At 37.3% G+C, this 22,114-nt stretch overlaps 1 protein-coding gene across 6 annotated transcripts in view; it reads left to right on the top strand.

Annotated features, from left to right (window-relative positions):
* Window positions 1-960: 960 nt before the first annotated feature.
* Window positions 961-22,114, top strand: part of LOC105193855 (AT-rich interactive domain-containing protein 5B) — a 150,811-nt gene continuing 129,657 nt past the window's right edge. For 2 of the 6 annotated variants that reach the window (XM_026135180.2, XM_026135179.2), the window contains exons 1-2: window positions 1,163-1,267; window positions 1,466-1,580. In XM_026135180.2, the coding sequence (XP_025990965.1) occupies window positions 1,566-1,580 (15 nt within the window). In that variant the 5' untranslated portion in view covers window positions 1,163-1,267; window positions 1,466-1,565. Of the gene's footprint in view, window positions 1,268-1,465; window positions 1,581-22,114 lie in introns of all 6 variants that reach the window. The other 4 variants (XM_026135177.2, XM_026135178.2, XM_039458626.1 and 1 more) reach the window with 4 other exon arrangements.

Below are 22,114 nucleotides of genomic sequence, written 5' to 3'. Positions count from 1 at the left end.
CGAGAAAAGCGTAGACGGCGCGGATGAAAGCACTTTTCAGTAATAATGTTGCAAACTTGACGCGCGTTACTCCTTCACGCATCACTTCTAACGACACGCTTCTAGATCGCTTTACTTACTCGATCGGGCCCCGAGTATACTAATGTAGATTAGGCTTTAATCTCTTTTTCTCATTCGGAAAAGTAGAAAGACAGGAAGTAAGTATTAAATCGAGATTAAAGTGTGCATCTACACCGATGCAAACGGGCCTTACACGCGAATTTCACGGAGAAACCTTCGTTCTTCACTTTCGCCAATAGTCCAATACGAACGCGTAGAGCTTCACCGCGTTTCACAGTTTGCATCACCACATCGGTTTTTAACGATACGCCAACTCGAGAAGAATGATAAAAGGAACGTTTTCAACGACGAATTGGTCGTAAAGTCCAAAATACCAAACTAAAAACGCGTATACGCACTGTGAGAAGAAACGATACGAGATTCACTCGCGCGCTCGAGACGTCACACGAAAAGTCACCGAGGATTCTCGCCGCCTCCATGTTCTCGAAAAATGCTTCGAGTCGTTCGAGCGACAGGATTCACAACGACGATTTTTGGATAGAAAGGTACGACGAAAGTCCACGGTCTCGGATCACTCGCTTCGATCACCGTCGGCATGCGATGGTTGAGGCGTATCTCGCTACACGAAAATCGCGACGAGCACCACGCTATACGCGACGCGTGCGAGCTGTGCGAGGACTGCGAGTAACTGCGAGTGACTGCGAGAGCTGGGCGAGAGCGCGGACTGCGCGGAGGACGAGCGCGGACCGACGCGAAGTGAGGCGAGGCGAGGCGAGGCGAGGCGAGGCGAGGCGAGGCGAGGCGAGACGAGACGAGACGAGGCGACCAGAGGCGACCAGAGGCGACCAGAGGCGACGCGACGCCCGCGACGGAAAGAAGAGAGCGCCGCGCGCGCACAACGATGCGCGAGGCGAAACGACAGGTGACTACTAGTCGCCACGGCGGAGTCGGCTGTCGGACGCCGTCGTCCCGCGCCATGCGCACCGTCGTCTCGCCGCGCTCTCGGCCGCGCGCTCGGTCGCCCTCGGCAGCGCTCGGCCACCTCCGCCGCTCCATGGTGGGGCGAGCAGTGTATCCGTGACGTCACATAATTAGAGTAAATACAAAGTAGTCTTGATGGGACAGCGGCGTGCGCCGCACCGTGAGTCGCTGGTCCGAGCGCGTCAAACCTATATCGCTCTGATACACGCACACCGCGTTCTCGCGAGTAGCTATATAATATATATATAAATATATATATAAATATATATATATATATATATATATATATATATATATATATATACACACACATATATATATATATACATATATATATATATATATATATATATATATATATATATACATATATATATACACATATGTATATATACACATATATATTTTATATTTATATATATAGATATGTATATGTCCACGCGCTATGTGTCGTCAGTGTATGTGTGCACCAAGGGATTCTAGATGACTGTGGGAATAGTGTGTGACACTCGTGCTGCGAAGAAATGGAAAAGATAGAGGTGAGAGAGCCGAATGAAAGCAGAGTATACAGAAGACACACGAATTTTCCGTGTCTCGTGTCGCCGCTGTTAACGCCGTGCCGCAAATAAATTTCGCGCTTAACGCTCTGCTCTGTCTCCCCCCCTTCCCCCTCTCTCTTTCTCTCTCACTTTTTCTCAGCTCTCATTTTCTCTCTTTCTTTTTTTCTCTCTTTTTTCCCTTTATAATCACCGCGCTCCCCTCCCCCGTGCTTCTCCGTTCTCCTTCACCCTCTCGTCCCTTCCCCTCCCACATAACCGTCAGATTTACCTCGGCAAATACTCGCTCGACCGTAATGCAGAAGTGACAGCGTGGTGACGAGTGGGGTGGGGGAGGGAAGGGATAGCCGATAGAGTGGGGAGATGATCGTGTAGTTAGACATCTGGCAACGAATACCATTGTATGTATCTTCGGTGTGTACCATACTATTAGATGGACTGGTTACTTCTCGTTTTCTCCCCTCCACCCCCTCTTTCTCTCTCTCTCTCTCTCTCTCTCTCTCTCTCTCTCTCTCTCTCTCTTTAAGTCCCGTCATCGTCTATCCGTTCATCTCCGTTTCATTTTCGATCTTCTCTGTCAAGTTTATAATTCCGTCTTTATCTCGCGCGCGCGTCTCCCGCCGACTCTGCCTTTTGCTCCCTCTCTCTGTCGCTCTCGGTACTCCTCTCTCTTTCTCTCTCTCTTTTACTCGTTTCGTCTTTCCCCTCTTGTATCTTTCTCCGTTTGTCTCGCGATCCTCCTCCGTCTACTTCATTTCGTGCATCTTTCTCTCTCTCTCTCTCTCTCTCTCTCTCTCTCTCTCTCTCTATCTGTCTCCGTCTCTCGCGCGCACCGGCTCTACTCCATACCATACCATTCTCCCTCTCGTTCCCTCTCATTCTCGGTTAGTGAGGTATTTATAGATGTGCCTTAACCCGATTTAACGCAGCCACCTCAACTCGCATTGTCCTAACGACTATTTAATGAGAAATTGCATTGTTTTCGGCTTCTCATTTCCTTCACCACGAATCAGCTTTCACCGAACGATAATATCGCGCCCGCCCGGTGACAAATGTCCACGCGCGATATAAAAAGAAAAGAAAGAAAAGCAAAAAGTAATAGAGAGGCATTATTCGTCATATGTCCAAGAAATGAATCGATAGACGGTTACATTGTTATCACAGGCGGAATAATATCACTGCGTTTCGCGTACCGTGCCGAATTGGACAAATCCAATTCCAATATTTTTAAGATCATCTCGCGAATAAAATCGCGACTACGGCTACGAGGACTACGACGACGACTACGACTACGACTACGATTACGACTACGACTACGACTACGACTACGACTACGACTACGTCGACGACGACGACGGCGGCGATGGCGGCGGCGGTGACGGGGGTGGAAGCGGGAGGGGGGGGGCGACGACGCCGGGAGACGAGGGGTGGGAAAAAAGAAATGTTTTCGTAGTGCTTTGTCGAAAAAGGCATGTACAGTCCGCGAAGAAAATTGATCGCGAGAAAAGTGTTATTTTCGCGACATCGTTTTCCTTTCCATGCGCAGGAGCGCACGGAGCTTGTTTATTTACTCTACGAGAGAGGAATATCGTTGGTCCGGCTATTCGCTTGCAATACGCACGCGACGAGTCATTGACAATATATGTTATACGGATAAATACATAGTGTGTGTGTGCACGCGCGCGTGTGTGACAGGGTTTTCTGGTGGGTGCAGTTTTTTTCGGCGTGCTCTCCCCCGTGCGTGTGGTACTGCTCTGCTTCAACTCTTTCCACCCTCCTCCCCCATAGGTCTCTCCCTTCTCGCCTCTCCCCCTATCGCTCACGTTCTAGCAGACGAATTCTAAGTATACGTTTGAGAATTAAATCGATAAACGAGGAATCGCAGAAATTGTAGCAATTATTGTATTTAATTCCGTTATCGCTTATTTATCTATTTCCAAGAATGTAGGTAGTGAAATTTCGGGAATTTTGCCAAAATAGATATACATAACGTACATGAAATTAAATGGCGTTAAATGAAATTTGAAAAAATGAAACGTTGTTTCAAGAGGCCACAACATCAAGATACACGACTCGTCTCGTAAGGTAACGCGTACGTTTGTCTTTTAACGATTTCTATATTCATCGCTGATGTGGGTTACACTCGTGTGTTTCACTCGCGCGAACAATGGAGCGGTGCCGGCCTGAAACCGTCTCTCGCCGCTCGCGAACGAATTCTACGACGAAATCAAATTCCAAGGTGGAAGACGATCGCCGCGATTCGAGTTGTCCTTGCTTTCGCCTCAGAGTTTTACGCGATCTGAGCAGCAAACGAATCGCGCGCGCGCGCGCGCGCGCGAGCGCACGGAAATAAAATTCACGCATCGAAAACAATAGGTGGTGATTTATGTCGTTCGCGCTCGCGCGCGCCTAATTCTCTCCGTGCCGTAAACATTTTCGACCAAAATCGGATATAAAAGTGCGTAACAGGATTTTTATGCGTCGACCTTCTCGGTGATTATTTTTACATTTAGCTCACGAAAGGATTGCGAGACACACGAAATAAAATGTCGCGAAGAAGGTCACGCAGCTGCATTTATAATGTCACGTATTTACTAACGCGAGATGCATCGTTTCGTAAGCAGATCGGAAAAGTGACGCGTAGGAAATAATAGCACGCGCGTGCTATTTGCCTTCTCTTTTTTGCTTTTTTTTGCGCCCCTCAAAAATCCTCGAGACACGTGCAAAATCTACACAAAAAAATGATTAGAATTTATTTCGCGATCATTGTCTCGTATATACAGGCAAGAATATCAAACCTTTTAACACGAATAATTTGGTTGAAGAAAAATTTTGTATAGTTTCATTGAGAAAAATATTTTTTCATTATTCAATAATAACTTTCATTAATTGGAAAGAAAAAATATTTTCGAATGAAAAGTTTCAAGTTTTTAATAGTTTTAACTTTTTATGAAAATAATATATTGTAATCTTTAGATGATTATTATTGAAATAAAAATTTAATATATTTTAAGATTATGAAAGGCAATGATTATTAAACAGAATATTTCAGCGATAAAAATATTAAATTTAGTACATTGTGTACTTTGACATACGGCAAATGCGACACCGACGCATTACGTCGCGATAAAAATCGACGTTTTCCCGGACGATCGACGAGGCGGCGGCGGGTAGCGGGTTGCGGGTGGCGGGCGACACGGGGTCTGCGCGTGACCGGTTCACGCTTACAATAGAAAATATATAATAAAATGTATATTTTATATATATATATATATATATGTTTCAAAATTCGCGCAATGACGCGGCAATTCTCTCTCTGAGAATAGTAGTAAAGCTATCGCGAGCGTTTTCTTGCGCATTTATTTACGTGCAAGGTTACCTAACGCTACTTTAATCGCCACGTCGATTCTGTTTTTGAAATTGTATCAAGCAGCAAGAACTCCGGAACGATATCACAATATTAAACGCTCAAATATCACGGTTCATCGCACGTAAGCGGAGACACTGAACGCGACGTTTAATATTTTCGTTACGCCAATCGCCAATCGGAAAAAAAGCGTAATTTTTTAATTCTCTTTGAGCCGTTTTTTTTTGCTAGCGCATCGCGTATTCCACGTCACTACGAAATCATATCATTACCTTTACTAATATTATCGTTATTTAAACAATGCAAATGTAGCGTGTTTACATTTATTCATTTATTCATGAATTATTATTGGTTTTGCCAGAGAATGATAAATTTCTTCACTTCTATATTTCTACATAAATCAAAATTATAATGTATAATTAAATGTTATACATTCAACGTGCGCGGCGCGACGGCCGACAATATTCCGTTCTCAGCTAGAAAATTGCTAATTCCCGCTTAAATTTGTAATTATAATATATCAGGAGACACACACACACACACACACACACACACACACACACACACACACACACAAATGTCCCGCCCGCGCAACGTGTTTGCACCTGCATACGGAAACTGTCCTTCCTATTAGCCGCGAAGGCGGAGCACGTAGACAAGTTTCTTTTTGTCTCGCTGTTTTCCAAGTATCCTTTTTTATATTAATTTATCCAGTAATCGCGCGTGCATACATACGCCTGTTACGTGGAGTCGCATATCCGACATGTTTACACGCCTGTATCTCTGTGTGAAATCATTGGGATCGCGTTCCGTGTGCGCGTTGTGTGTGTGTATGCGCGCACACAACGACGCGCGCGTGCAGGCCGAGTTGTACAGGGCGAATCAAATTTGACCAACCGAGAGAGAAAAAGAGAGAGAGAGAGAGAGCGACTAGAGGACAGGTGCCCCCCAGATGCTGACAATAGCCAGAGCAAGCGGGCGCTGGCGAACAAAAATACGCTGTACATAATAGGGGATCATACGACGGAGAGCGCTCTTTTTCGTCGTGGAAAAATATTTTTTCTGAAATGTGTAGGTTGCGTGCAGATATCTCTATCATCAGTTTATTATTATGAGTTTAAAAACGTACATTTTCAATCGTTTATCGCAAAATTGACGCGGCTCTACAAGACGCGATGTTGATCAATTAATTTTAATTTTAATTTTAATTTTAATTTTAATTTTAATTTTAATTTTAATTTATGCGTGACATTGCGTTTCAAAATTGAATCTTGCCATCTCGTTACTTTGAACTATCAACATACACCTGTAGTATCTATGTATGTACATTTACACACACACACACACACACACACACACACACACACACACACACATACACACACACATTATATGTATGGTATTACATATTAATATTACTATATATTTTTTTATTACACACACGTACAATACATAATTTTATAATTATATATATATGTATATATGTATATATATATATATATATATATATATATATATATTATATATATATATATATATATATATATATACATATATTATACATGTATATTACGAAGCTGCTACTTTTTGATTAAAATATAGAATAACTCTGGCAGCGAGTAGAATAAAAACAAAATTAATCACGTTGATGGAAAAAGTTTCACCGTATTTATTCGAATTTATAGCTCGAGCGGACGTGCGTGCATTTATTGATCTTTTTGTGCCACCCATTATCCATCCATAGAATCTGCCTTGCTCTCCCTACTCACTCCCTACTCTGTCCTCTCTCGCTTATCTCTCCAGCCTTTTCATCGTAGCACCGCGTCAACGTCTGTAAATATTAACGCCGTTAATCTAAATCCTCGACGTTGACTTGACCCCCGTCTCGTCTCTTTTTCGATCTCTTTTATTTTCCATTTCTCCTAGCTAACGACATTAAACGGAAGTACCCGTTGCTGCCTTAATGAAATTTACTTTTGAAGCTTCGTAGAGAGCTCAAGTGGCCTGGATTGCATTATGAGAGTTCGAGAAAGAGAGAGTGTGACGAGTCGCGTCCCTCGACGACCGGTTAATTAATCGAAGATTAGGAATCATTTATTCGTAAAATTCGTGTATACTGTCGTTTGAACGACATTCGACTATAATGTAAATCTGACACGTTCGACGAAATTTTAGCTAATGTGTAAATGTTAAAATTTTGGTAAGCCGTATTCATCGTACTCTTCATCAAATTGTCGCCTCGACCGCGGCGCGACATCAAGGTTATCCTCCCTCTCGTATTCCTCTCTAAACTGTTTAATCGGTGTAAAGCTCAGATTTCTCCTTCTAAACTCTCGTTCGAGCGCACGCTAGATTCTCGTCGAAATAAGGAGCGGGCGATAAGAATCTTTTATTCGGCCGCGTGATAACGTGCGCTGGTGCGGAATAAGGCGGCCAATGACGAGCGTACGATGATGATTCACTCGAAACCATCACCGTCAAAAAATTCTTTCAATTATGCATAACTTTTTTATCGATTTTATGCGGTGCATCTTGATCTTACGATCGTCATCGTCGTGAATTGAAATTAAAGTTGCACAGAAAAAAAGCATTAGCGTCAAATAAAAAACTAACATATTCATTGTTTCATATACAAGCGAGAAATTATATATTCTTGCTTATAAATTTTATCTTTTTAAAATTTCAAAACGTTACATTTTCATTTTATCATTATAATAATCATGTAAAGAGCACAATATGCACAATTATGGTTGTTTTGCTTCTGATAATAATATCAATAAAAAATTCCAATTTTTCATTTGAAGATATTGTTTATCCAATATTTTTCCCTCTCAACTGAACATTATTATTGAATAATAACAATGTATATTGTTCTTAACAAAGCTACAAAATTTCTTCATATAAACAAGTTATGTTTATTTAACGCTACGCGTGGTTTATGTCATTTCAATATATTTAACATTTGGAAAATGGAGATATTTTCGAAGCAAGAACATTCTTGTTTTCCGTGTAAATTCCGCGCTCCTCTCCGCGCGCCGCTGCACGCCGCGCCGCTGCACGCCGCGCGCCGCGAGTCGAGATCGCCGTGACGTTCGAATCAATGTAATAGAGTTAATGAATACGTGCGATTAGATATTGTGCCGCACTGCATAGGGAAAACTACCAACCGAGGAAGCTCGCGCTAGCGCTCGGAATTTCTGTGGCGGAGTGTACATCATGCTAAAATTCTAATCGGTAAAATTAGTCGGGAGGGGGTACAGTCACGCCAGAAAGTCTGACTGACCGCGATTCTAAGCAAGAAAGTTATGAAATCAATTCAACGTAGGCGCGACTTATATTATTGTATATCGCGACTTTTTTTCACAAGTAAATAATTAATAAACTAACGAGCTTAGTACTATTAGTTAATGAAAAATTTACTCGTGTAACTAGCAACAACCGAGAGCCACCGAAAGATTAATATTATAAATATAATAATATACCGACCAAATTAATATTATTTTAACGCGAAAAGTAAAAAGATTTACAGGTAATTACAAATAATTTTTTTACTTAATAAATATATACGTATCGAAAGAAGCGAGTGTAAAAATCAAATACTAGATATCACAATGTAAAATATCTGTACGCCGATAAATGCGTTGATAAATACACGAGTACTTTGCTCTTGACTCTACAAATATTTATGTAGTGGTTTACATAAATGTCCTTCTCTAATAAGCGCGTTATCACGCGTATCGTGTTTTTCCTCTCTCTCTCTCTCTCTCTCTCTCTCTCTCTCTCTCTCTCTTTTTTTATAATCGATTCCCCTTGCGCCGCGTTGAAGTAATTCGCTGTTCATTTAGTTTCGCGGATGTAGCGCGCAAGGCCAACATTCGCGAATGCAGTTATCGTGATTATGGCCGCAAACATAACGGCGGCGCTATGAATTTTACTGCGATACAATTGCAGCGTTAGATGAATTATCGTGAAAGCGCGTATGAACATCGGTCATTTTGCTAACAGGCGATTTAATCTAGATTCGGGCCGTCGTCGTAGAAATTTTGTCATTACGGAGATAAAGGTACCGAATGCTTTTCCACTTTGAGTCATTAGTCACGTTAACTTGCCATGATCGTCCTCGCAATTACACGGACGCGTCATTGCTATTTAAAGTCCGCCGCGCTGTTATTAGAGAATTATTATTTCCATTATTTATTGCTTCGTATATCCGATTCTCTATCGGTGCCTCGATAATATTCATGTCGGTTTGAATTGTAATGCGGCACCGGATTGAATAATATTTCGCCATTAATGTTACATCAGATTGTCTCTTTCCTTTTTTTTTTAATGAAACAATTAACATATAATTTTTTTCCCGAGGCGCGATCGATCGCCGCCGCCGCCACCACTACCACCACCACCACCACCACCACCACCACCACCACCACCACCACCGCCGCCGCCACCGCCGCCGTTCGCCAAGATGAGAATGTCACCTTCCATTTCTGTTCTCCTCCCCCCTCCCTCCTCCCCCCGCGCGCATTGATATTCCATAGTTATAATCGTAATATAATTCCTTTTACATTTCTCGTTAAATCTTTCTACATTTCGTTCCGTATTACTTAACATTCTACCTTCCTTTTCCGATTCGTTTGCTGCGTACCTGCATTAGCGCGCTTATACGTTTCATAAAAGATCTTATTTCAAAAGGTGTAATACTCATTTTATTGCGCAGTAAAATCCATACGCTTTTTATCTACATTTATCAAATTGCATTCTACACTTAATTCAAGAATATTTCAACATTTCTCCGTTATGATTTATCACGAGCAAATATTTAACTTTATTTTATTAAAATGTATAATTAATTCAAAGGCATCGTATATATAAAGCTCACTTAAATTATTTTATTTTTTATTTAAAAACTCTATTAAATAGAAATAAATTTAATTAAAATGCAATATAAAATGAATCGAGTGGATCCCTGCATTCCCAGCATTCCCAGCGTTATTCCCAGCCCATCTCTATTCCCATCCCTTAGCTTAGTTATCTAGATTCTGGTTCATCACACTCGTGTTACAATGACTATACGACAGTCTTGGCGCGTCACGGTCGGACGCTGCCCTTTTTATTTACGATGTCCCTCTCTTATCGATCAATAACAAATTACGGTTGCCCCATGCCCCGTGCACCGCTTACTTGCCGATCGGACTGTACATCTATACGCGAGTGCCGAGTATACGTCCGTACGATTACATTGCTCGTTTCAATCGGCCGAAACAAAAAAGTCGAGTTGAGAAAAAAAGAAAGAAGAGACAAAAACCGCGTGGCATGTACATACAAGGAAGGAAAATACGATCGTATGTTGACTTAATTCTTCTATATCTACGTAAATTATGACCGTGCGTCCGTTATCTGTGAAAGTTTCCGACTGCATTATCGCGAGCGCCGAATCACCGATAAATAATATAAGATCTAATTCCGTAGTTATGTGCTATGTATAACCCCGTGCGCTGCTCTCTCTCTCTCTCTCTCTCTCTCTCTCTCTCTCTCTCTCTCTCTTCTCTCTCTCTCTCTCTCTCTCTCTCTCTCTCTCTCTCTCTCTCTCTCTCTGGCCAGGTGTTTTAAATGAATAAATTTTCCAAGTGCACCCCCTGCTCTACCCTTCCCTGCCTATAACGCGCATATTCAATATGAATCGGTAACAACAAACACATACACGTTATGTAACTCATCTAAATTTAAAAAAGGTGAATTGTAACTCTCTTGACAAACGCTTTCTCTCGCTGCGATACGCAACGAATATTTTTTTATTCTATACTGCTCTCTTGTCATATTTTAAATTTCATATTCCACTCTTTATTTCAAGATAAAACGATAGGTATACAACGCGAAGATGCTGCACCTTTATATAGTTGTAGCCATAAAACATTTACATTACTATCGATCCTAGGCGTCTAACACTTGTATCTCTTCTTTGTACGTGCTATCCACATTCACATCCACATCCACATCCACATACACTCGATTCACAGCCAATCGATGGCCCACTACTCGTAGAGTGAGTTTGGCTAAATCATATATCGTGCTGCTTTTGTATAGAAAAGGGCGATAATATTTTGCCGATTTCTACAATTAAATCTGTTTGTCCGCTTAAAACGGATCGCGATAAAGCGCGATTTGTTCTTTATTCTTTTTCGCCTGACGTGTGTCCGTCGCGGCGCGTGACGCGCGTTGGGCCCGACGCATTGTACAGTTGAATTAATGTTTATTCAGCCTTGACACGTACGCTCTTATCGAGCTGCTCTCTCTCTCGCTTCGGGTATCGTCACCCGCTCTAAAACGGCTTTAATGAGTCTCGGCAACATTCTCTCCTCGCGCGCTTTCTCACGAAATTCATCGGTGTGAACCTCCGGTATGTGTATGTATATACATGCGAAATACTTGGCTCGATAAGCTATACGATTATGCGCTTCGGAATCGAGATATAATGTAATGCGGATACAAAATGGTAGCACAAAATAGATCTATGTAATATCTAAGAACTTTCAATAAAACGCAACGTATGCATATAGTGGACAGTGACGTACAATTTTAATAATTAATATTTTGATTTGACAAAATAGTATGTACAAAAAATAATTACGCATAATAATAATGATTATTTTATTAATTATGTAACTAATGAGTGTAATAAATAAATTACATATCTTTTCATTAACACACAATCAAAATTAATATTGTTAATGCTGTTATACAAAAAATATCAGTGTTAAATTAAAATTAATATATTCTCTTTAAAATTCTATATAACAATCATTGTTTTCTATATAAGTAAAAATAGAAAACCTTCTTTAAAGTGTTTGATAATCTTAAATTTCAATCAAATATTACATTTTTTAATAAATCAATGTTATAATAATCATCCAACTCTAATTCTTAGTTTGAAGATGTTGGTATTTCCTATCCGATATTTTTTCTCTCAACTTATTGATAAAATATAACATTTTTTCTATGTTAGAAAATTATGTCTGTTTAACATAATCTCGTTATATAATCTCATTTCAATATTTACGACGAAAAACGATATTTTCCAAATAAGAATGTTTGTTTTTTTTTTGTATGTACAATGACGCGTAAAGATTAGAGTGTGTTTGAATGACGATGCTGTTGCAAAATTTTCATGCAATCTATCGCGTAAAGCGCGAAGAAATTGCATTTGCGTAATGCCTCTAAACGTAAAATCAAGCGTTTCACATCAAAGTACTATACGAAACTTGTGTAGCTCCCAGTGTTCTGGCGATTTAATCGATACCTTTCGAACATGTCGTGAATTAAGAGAAATTGATGGAAACCATGAGAAGTTCAGGAACGATTGTTGGATAATTGTCTTAACTAAGATTTCGCAATTCCGCTAGATGCAATATGAATGCTGCTTGCGGTACATAATAATAATAATTTTCTCAGCGGTATATCTTTTCATGAGCATATTTATTTACATTTATACATAATATTCATAATTTACAACAATCTCTCTTTAAGTAAAATTCAAATTACGAATTTTTTCAAAGTTATTGATATTATGAAAGATAAGAAGCATATGAATAGCAAACTTTTCTCTATAATTTTCATTTTATTAATTTTGGTTTATAACAAATTTGATTCTTTCTCTCCTTCCTTTTCTCTCTCTCTCTCTCTCTCTCTCTCTCTCTCTCTCTCTCTCTTTCATTGTTTAAATATTTTCATTATTTCAAATATTATATATTTTAAAAATAGAATATGTATGAATATATAAAAGAATATGATTTTACATTTTATTTTTTATTGAATAAATTTAAATAAGCCATCTTTAACAATTAGAAATATTTTAGCTTAATAATTTAAAGTTGAAATTGATGTGGCTACACACGTGTCGATTGATATCTTTAACTTTTGGAATATGACGCGTTGATGCGAAGAAAAGGCAGTGCATCTCGTATTTAGCTGTTAAATATAGTCTAGCCGTTAAACGTTACATCGTTATCTCACCGAACTTTTCCTTTGCTCTCGATTTCTTTCTCTCGTCTTTCGTTCGCCGTCTCTAATCTCATCAACATTTTCCAATGTAATCTGACAGATAGTCTGACAGGAGAACGAGGTATCCGTATACAAGGTAAAAAGTAAATTTCCTCGATTGTCGGACTAGATATCACATTGATGCCAACGTGATCTATCGATTCGCGACCAGACATACATATGTATATTGCGACCGAAAAGATCGACTGAATGTACGCGTGTCTAATTGATATTTTTAGACATGACTCAAAATCGACAGCTATGCGCGATTGAGAGAGGCGCGGACGAATACGCCGTGTTCCATTGTGACGGAATATTAGTTATGTAAGCCGGTCGGGGGAGAATACTGCGCGCTGTGTCCTGATTGCGCGGTATCGACCTGCGACACTGTATCCATTATCTGCTTCCATTTTCAACGACCGACTCTGTGCGATATTTAATTGGTAGAGTGAAAACGCGATGAGTGGCTTTTCAGAAAAACAGATTAATTCTGCACCGAGCACACCGGTGTGTCCAACTTCTCCAAATTTCCATTATTTACTCACGATTTATTAAGGATGGTTTTTTAATTTTTTTTTTTTTTTTTTTGCATCGGTTCGATTTTATTGATTAATTGTCTCAGGAAATTGTATCACATATTTTGCATTGCAAATATTATTACTTTGTGATATATCAATGGTGTGTATGCAATTACTTTTTTTTTGCATATATTTAACGTTTATCACGGAAATGTAAAATTTACTCTAAATTTATTATGAAATTGTTAATTGCACAAAATTTTTTTTGAAATTATTTAGAAGATAATAAAATTTGATAAAAGTAAATAAGCATCTATATAAGATCTTAAAATAGTCTTACCACCAAAAAAATTGAAACTGTCTTCATTATTCTAAAAATGACAAAGAAATTGCTAGAATTACAAAATTATTACTGTTTTAAGATTAACGTATAATATTAGTTGCAGCAAAATGTTTATTAAAATATAAATTTGGAAAATGCTGCTAGGAAAAATGCATTATAATCTTACAATAATTTTAAATAATTTGATTCTTTGAAACATAACTTATTGACAAAAGTAAAATATTTTTCTTTAATATAAAATCTTACAATTGTGACATTCTTCGTTACGAAATGATTGAATAAATTGTTTAGAGCAGCTTTGTCTATCTTGTTAACATAATTATGGAAACGAAGCCCAAAGAGAGACTTTGTGCAGCTGAATTGAATAATTTCAAGCTTCCCGGATTTGCATACAATTACAAAATTGCTCCGCAGTCAATTACCCGGGCTGCATTGTGATCGTGACAATGCCGATTCCATCCGTCTCACTATTTTTCTTACTCATTTTCAGAACATTCTCCGCGTAAAGAATTCAAGTCCTAAAGCCCCGCCGAATCGGGTCAAGTAGGAAAATTGTTCAACCGACGATAAGCATTGCGTTCGACAAAGACGGGGGGTCCCTCTTGCGCGTGCCGCTAAAATCGATACGCTGCGCATCGACGAAAGTGCCACTTTTGTTGTTTATTAAATAATGTTTTTGAAAACATTTAATTTTTACGTATTACGTACTACGTACGCTTTAATTTAAAACTGCATAGAAAAAACATCAATATCAAATTAAAACGAATTATATATTTAACAATCATTGTTTCATATATGAGCAAGAATAAAATTTAAAATTATAATTTTGATTGTGTGTGTGTTAATTTTCTTTGAAGAATTTGATAATCTTAAATTTCAGTAAAATATTTTTTTACATTTTCATTTTAAAATTATAACAGCTAAAAAGCAAAATACGATTGTTTTGATAACAGAGTATTTTTTTAAATTTTAATTCTTGATTCGAAAACATTATTATTTTTTGGTCTATATTTTTTTTCTCAATTTATACAAATTATTGAAAATTATTACAAATTATTATTGAATAATAAGAATATATTTTTCTTGATGAAATTATATAAAATCTTTTCGTGTAAACATGTTACGTTTATTTAACGTTACGTAATCTCATTTCAATATATAACATTTCGAAAATAGATATTTTCAAAATAAGAATGTTTTTTTAATGGCATTTTTTTGCTTTTTTGTGTAATTCACGTTATCGATCTTAATCCTAATCTTATTATTGGTTTTAATTAAGTTTTTATTTTGCAATCTCGCAGCAACAGACCTAATAATAATGCTATCGATTTTGTTGACTGAATGTTTTAGTTCGACTTTCGAAAATACAGCTTTTGATTCGCGCTCGAAACAAATCTTTATTTTTATAACGAGCCTCGTTGCTTGCGCGCGAGCAAAGAGTGCGAGAATTCACCGAAAATGTGTACAGAAGCAATTTTTGCTTTGACGGCGATGTTCGAGGGGTGGAAGGGGGGGAGGGGACTCAACGGGAGGCGAAACTAGCAAGAGAACGGTGCAGCAAGGGAGGATGAGAGGTCGGAAACGCCGTACGGTGGCAAAGCCGATAGAAAGGCCCGATGTAATTACTGCTGGGAATTGGACCAATGGAAAATGTATTCTATTATTGTGCCAAGCTTTTCCGAAAAGGCAGAGGCCGTCTAGTTCCACTAGAACCGTGTCGTCGTGTCTCTCGCATGTACAGAGCGTTTTGTTAATAGACTTGCAATTCGCGGTGAGCTTTGACAAGTAATTCAGACAAGATGAATCCGTAACAACATGTTACGCTGGAAACAAATTTTAGTATTAAATCACAACAATCATTATCTCATATATAAGTAATAATATAAAATTTTTTTTTTTAAATTTGATAATCTTAAATTTCAGCAAAATATATATTTTTTTTTATTTCTCAATATTATAATAGTCTTCTAAAGAATACAATATGATTATTTAAATAATTATATTAAAAAATTCAAATTCTTGTTTTTAAAGATATTGTTATTTTTTATCCGATATTTTTTCCTCTAAACTCATGAAAATCATTATTGAATAATGAGAATATATTTTTAAATAAAATTATACAAAATTTCTTTACATTTACATTATTTACATAAGTCGTGTTTGTTTCAAATTATCAAATTCTTTAAAAAAGATTTTATATTTTTACTCATATACGTTGGATTTAATATTAATTTTTATTTTTATGTACGGCGATATCGGACGAATTTTTCCATTCAGTTCTTGGCACAACAAAAACCGGTTTTTATAATCTAAATACATACCATATTTCTATGTAATTGCATGAGAGAGAGAGAGAGAGAGGGATGGTAACGAGCATTTTATCATGATTAAATTATTAAATTATTGAATAATGCATTTTTCAAAGGCATTAATAACTGAAACTTCAGTATTTCCGAGCGACATTTTCATCTTTGAAGAAGCGATGCGTTGATAATACATTAATATATTGATTAATATATTCGGATATAGATTAAGAAATCTATATCCGAATAAAAATGCATGAATAACCAATTAATCGCGATTTATCAAACTTAATGTCGCGAATCGAATACGTATATATTCTTGCTGATACAGCAACAATCGTTTGTTTAAAAATAATGGTAACGCAATGTGCACTTGGTATCGTTCGTAAATATATATTGCTCGATGCAAAAATACTAATATCTTGTAAAATTCTTTCAACGCTACAAATGCAATGAATTGTGACACAAATTGCCGTGCCTTTTAGCTGATGTAACTATGTATATACATATATGTATATATACGCGTCAGTCTGCTTAACCTTGTCGCGAAATGGTGTAATTTATAATAATGCTGATTTATAGGATCATAAAAGTGAGCCTGTTATCTTTTCTTAGATTTTTAATCGCGCAAATGCGAACACAAAGCTGGGAATTTTCGATGACGCTGGGAACGATGATGAAACGTGTTGTTACGCTTGATAACGATCTGCTGTATCTTTTTCGTTGCTATTAATTGTCGCGTTGTAAAAAATTGTTTGCCCACCTTTCGCGTACGGATGAATCGAAGTATAATCGGCGATAACGTATCTGTTGTACCTCCGTGACAGTTATGATAATCATTCTGTAGTCTCGCACGAGCCACGACGACTCTATTTTCGGGATAATAAAACGTTCAATCGCATTGCATTATTGCGTGCCTCCGAAAATTCCTGTCCGCCATTCGCGCGCATTCTATCGATCGTCCGCTCCTATCCGGTGCGGGACCTGGGAAAACAAGCAAACAAAAAAGTGATAAAATATCCCCGTCGTTTATTATTAAAAAAAAAAGAGAGCGAGAGAAAGAGAGCGAGGGAGAGAAATGGTAAATTGAACTATTCTGAAAAATAATACGCGCCTCACCGAGAGGGGTAGGTTTTTATCGATCGAGTCGCTTTTTTGCAAAATGTAATATAAACGTTAACCGCTTCTCTCTCGCTCTTTCTGCGCGCGTGCGTGCGAGCATGCGTGCGTGCGTGCGTGCGCGTGTGTGTGTGTGTATCGTACGAGTTTGCATATACATGCGCGAGTATGTAAAAAAAAGTCAGCTCTCTAAAATTTTAATATTAAAATTAAAATATTGGAATTTTTGAAAACTGATTCTTTGTTTTACATTGAAAATAAGAGAAGATTTTAATTTTTCACCATTTTTATCTATTTACAATTTTTTTAAACTCTTCCAACACTTTGTAATAACTGTTTTAAAAATGCACGAAAAAAAAAAATTGCCAATCGTTAGCGAGTTATGTAATTATTTAATTACTATAACATTTTAAAAATCAATATTTAACAAAATTTTTGTCAATTTTATTGTGTATATTCCTCATGCGAGAATTTTGGAACAGCCAGTATAAACAAGAATATAATTTCTTGCTCACATATGAAACAATGATTGTTTAATATTAGTTTTAATTTGATACTAATGTTTGATACTGTGTTTTCTGTGTACGCTTGCATGCGTAACATTCTATGAATGCGGCGCGCGCACGTCAACCAGACAGGATCGTCGCGTAGCATCTATAAGGCGAGAAATTATTTTTTCTCCCACTCTCTCCTCTTTATTATCATAAAATTCCAAACAAAAAACGTGAACGTTGCGTTACTTTTTCAACCAAGTAGAAATCGAATATATATATGCTTATACATAATTCTTCGATTTCTCAAATACATTATCGTTGTTGACAATTGATGGAGCGACGAAACGAAATGCGTTCGCGCGGCGCTGGCTACGCCTAGCGAGTGCATTAACTCGCTGCACAAATATCATCTTCTTGATGATGGAGCGCGAAGAGAATAAACAGCGTGTCAATTACTCCTTACCAATCGTCGAATCGAGATGCACTTTCAGTATTCGCCCGCGTGTCGCCGCAAATACTTTGCGCTTTTTCAAAACGCACTAGAATCGCGTTAAACTCATTACAAAAGCACCTCCTGAGATTTGTGATTTTTGCTTGCCTTCGAACTGTCAGTCCGTTTGCTTTTTGAGTGTCAGTTTATTTAACGCGGCGTCCCTGGGGTGTCGCCTGGGATACGCGTATATAGTCACCGTCCATGGAACAGCTTTTTGTCTTCAACGGTCCCTTCGTATCCACATTTCCTCTACTTTTCATTCCTTCTTGGTCTTTCTCTTTTTCTACACACACACACACACTTTCCAATATGCTTTAAAATATTTCCCAAGGAAAAAATAATGTTTCTTGACGCTATCGTATTAATTCTAAATTCAATACACGTGTACTTATCTCCACAAATTTGTTATCAATTTGTTTACAGGCATATTTTCTAAATTAATTTTTTAAAATCAAGATTAAAATTAATATAAAATAACGATTACAACGTGATATCTAAAGATAATATTGCAAATAGCTGTGTGTGTTTGTATAATGCTATTTTGTAATCTCCTCTCTTGTATCGAAAGTTTCAGATTACCACATTATAAATGACTTATTCTATCAATATAATAATTTTTCTTTTTATTATCTTTGTTTATTTTAAAAAATTTTAAAGAAAAATATTATAAATGCACAAGTAAATCGATAACAAATTAAAGGAGATTTCGAATTATTATGGACTATACTATTATATTCTCTTTTATTGTCAAATGTGAATTCAGTCATATTCGGAAATGCCTAGTGCAAGCCGGAAGAAGTAAATAAACGAGGCGAGAAGTCGCCCAGCGAGAGTTGCTCTTCGGAGAAAAGTGAATTGAATCCAGTCGATGGAGTGGGTACGTAGGTGAGAGAGGAAAGATGCTCGGAAAGAGTCGGATCTGTGCCGTGGGAGAAAGAGGAACGAGAGAGAGAGAGAAGGATGCGGGAGAGAGGAAAAGATTGGTCGCGCGGGGATGGTGCGGGCGAGATTAATCTCTTCATGAAGAACAGAATGAAAAATAATGAAGAATAATATAAATTAAGCGGTGCGCAGCGCGACAGAGCCAGCGAGACTATACAAAATGAAATTTATAAAATTACATTTTTTTTTTTCTAATTTCTAAAATCTCTTTCTCTCTTCCTCTCTTCCTCTTTCTCGCGTTACATGGTAACGTAAACGTCATTATCTCGGGAGTGTTATTCAACAGCGTTGCCGTTAATGGTGCGGATTAATTCGAGTCCACGAGGCTCGTAACCGGTTAAGCAATGTTTTAAATTTACAAAAACCTCGAGTCGAGTTTACGTTTTACACACGGGAGACTCGCGAGCGAGGTAGGCTCAAAAGGGGAAAAAAAAAATGAGAAGATAATGATCCATCTTGTCCGGAAAGTTTCTTGATCATTGCGCCTATCGTGACTTGTTAATTTTACAACTCGAGCTGTGTGTACTTGCGCGCGCGCACGCGTGTGTGTATTTGTGAGAGGGAGAGGGAGAGAGAATGCGCGCTTTGATTTAAGTTTACAATTACGCGAGATAAAAAGGAATAAATGCAATTCGAGCGCGCACTCGCGACTGTTCAATAATATTTTTCTCCTTCTCTTTTTTTTCCTTTATTTAGGATTTAATAATAATGCGATATGGGAATATATAGCATGTATGTCGTGCGTGCTCGTGTTTGTATATGCGTGTGTATGCGCATGCGTAGGTCGCGTGCGAGCATGAATAGCCTCTCTTCTCTGTTTTCTTCCCCTCTATCCCCTCCCTAAACGCGTGCCTAGAGAGAGAAAGAGAGAAGAGAGGAGGGGGAGAGAGAGAGAAAGAGAGAGAGCGCGCGCCCGGTAGACAGAGTACCACCTCTTCTCTCCTCTCCGCACATTCACTTCTCCAACGTGCACGATTGGGAAATCGTAACTGCAATAGCGCATTGCATTATCTGCGCGAAACTGCATGTAAATACAAAAATGAATCCGATGAGACGGTACTGCGTATATTCGATCGGTAATATTAATTAATATTATTTCAATTTTATATTTTGCTGTTCTGATGCGCGACAATGATATGCATTTGATTTTCTTCTTCTTCTTTTTTTTTCCTATTCTCAAAGGAAATGCGAGATTCGCTTTTCTTTTTTCTATACAGAATAAACATTAGCATCAAGAATTAAAATTAATTATATTTTGGCTTATAAGTAAAACAATGATAATTTTGCATCTATATATAATTTAATCTTCTTTAAAGAATTTGATTTTATTTTCAAAATTTAAGAGAAAGATATCTTTTTATTTTAATATTATAATAGTTATATTCAAATAACTTAATATATTTTGATAATAAAAGTATTGAAATATTCTATTTTTGCTTTGAAGATATTGTTATTTCTGTTCTGATATTTTTTTCTCTCTACGTATAAAAATTATTATTTAATAATGAGAGAATATATTTTTCATTATGAAACTATGTAAAATCCTTTACGTCAGTAATTTATATCCGTTTAATGCTATAATCTCATTTTGCAACATCATACGTAATCTTATTTCATTTAATATTTCGAAAAGAAAAATTTTATTCTTAAAGTAAAAATCTTTTTCTACGTGTAATATTGAAAACTGAATATTACGAAGCTGCAATTCTTTAAATTCTTGATTAGTTATCGCTACAAATACTTTAACGTAATTGTGAATTTATTTGTTCTCTCGACGCGTTTCGTATCTTATCATTATTTTCGTAGCGCATAAGATCAGAATGCACGCTGTCGAAGCCGCAAAATTATTTCGCCACGTTCTTTGCCGTCGATTTCGCGCGTCTAATCTCGGCATTACGATATTACTTTCTCTCTATTGACGTGGCCGGTGCGATGACAGAAGATAATCGCGTAATTTTGACATTCCACGCACTTACGCTGTAATTAATTTTTTAAACATAGATCTAGACTGAAGTATTGTAAATTTTAATGAAGACAACGATTCGTGATTTGTGAATTTGCGAATTGTTACGCCAATATTGAGCCAATACTTTGTAACGTCGACGATGTGAAATGTAACTTGAAAAATTCCGTTCAAGAGATATGAAACTTTAATTACGTTAAGAATCGCATCATTTGAAAATTTCAAGAATGAGGAACGTTTACACAGACATTATTATTTATGTAAACAGTGATATCTGTTTCCACATGTCCCTATAATTATTTTCTCTTCTCTTACTCAAAAATAATTCACACGAGTTACTTTTTACATGATTACACTGACGTCGTCCTTTATTTAACAATTTATTATAAACCTTTTGCAATATTTTAAATTTCGATATATTTATATTAAATATACACAAATATCGACTTTATAATTCATTCTCTTTGTTAAAAAATTGATATATTTTTCTCGATTTACATTAATTGTTCAGTTTATTCAGACTCGCTGTAAACACTATCACGTGCAACATCGTTAAAACGAGTATTACGTAAATGAGAGAGAAACGGTTCGTCCGCTTTTATAACTGTTTTACAAGCGTTGACAACATAAAGAACATGCAAATTGGAAACGCAACAACAATTTTACATAAAATTTTATTTTCAAGTCACAAACGAGGAGGGAAGCATCGTATTTAATGTAAAATAAATCGACGGCCAACAAGTTGAAAAGTTAAATGTTTTTGAAGAACGCGTATTATTTCTGAATAAGAAAATATATTTTCCTTTGCCTGCACACACAATTATATTTATAAGCTATTTGGTCGAGATCACATTAAACTTATTTATCATACACTTATCGCCGCGTCTAAGTATGTATTGTAGATAATCAGCGGGCTATAATCTAAATGCGCTGATAA

Source organism: Solenopsis invicta, chromosome 16, assembly GCF_016802725.1.
Source record: "Solenopsis invicta isolate M01_SB chromosome 16, UNIL_Sinv_3.0, whole genome shotgun sequence".
NCBI lineage: Eukaryota > Metazoa > Arthropoda > Insecta > Hymenoptera > Formicidae > Solenopsis > Solenopsis invicta.
Note: the sequence above shows the minus strand (reverse complement) of the source record. Positions and strands in the feature narration are given on the sequence as shown.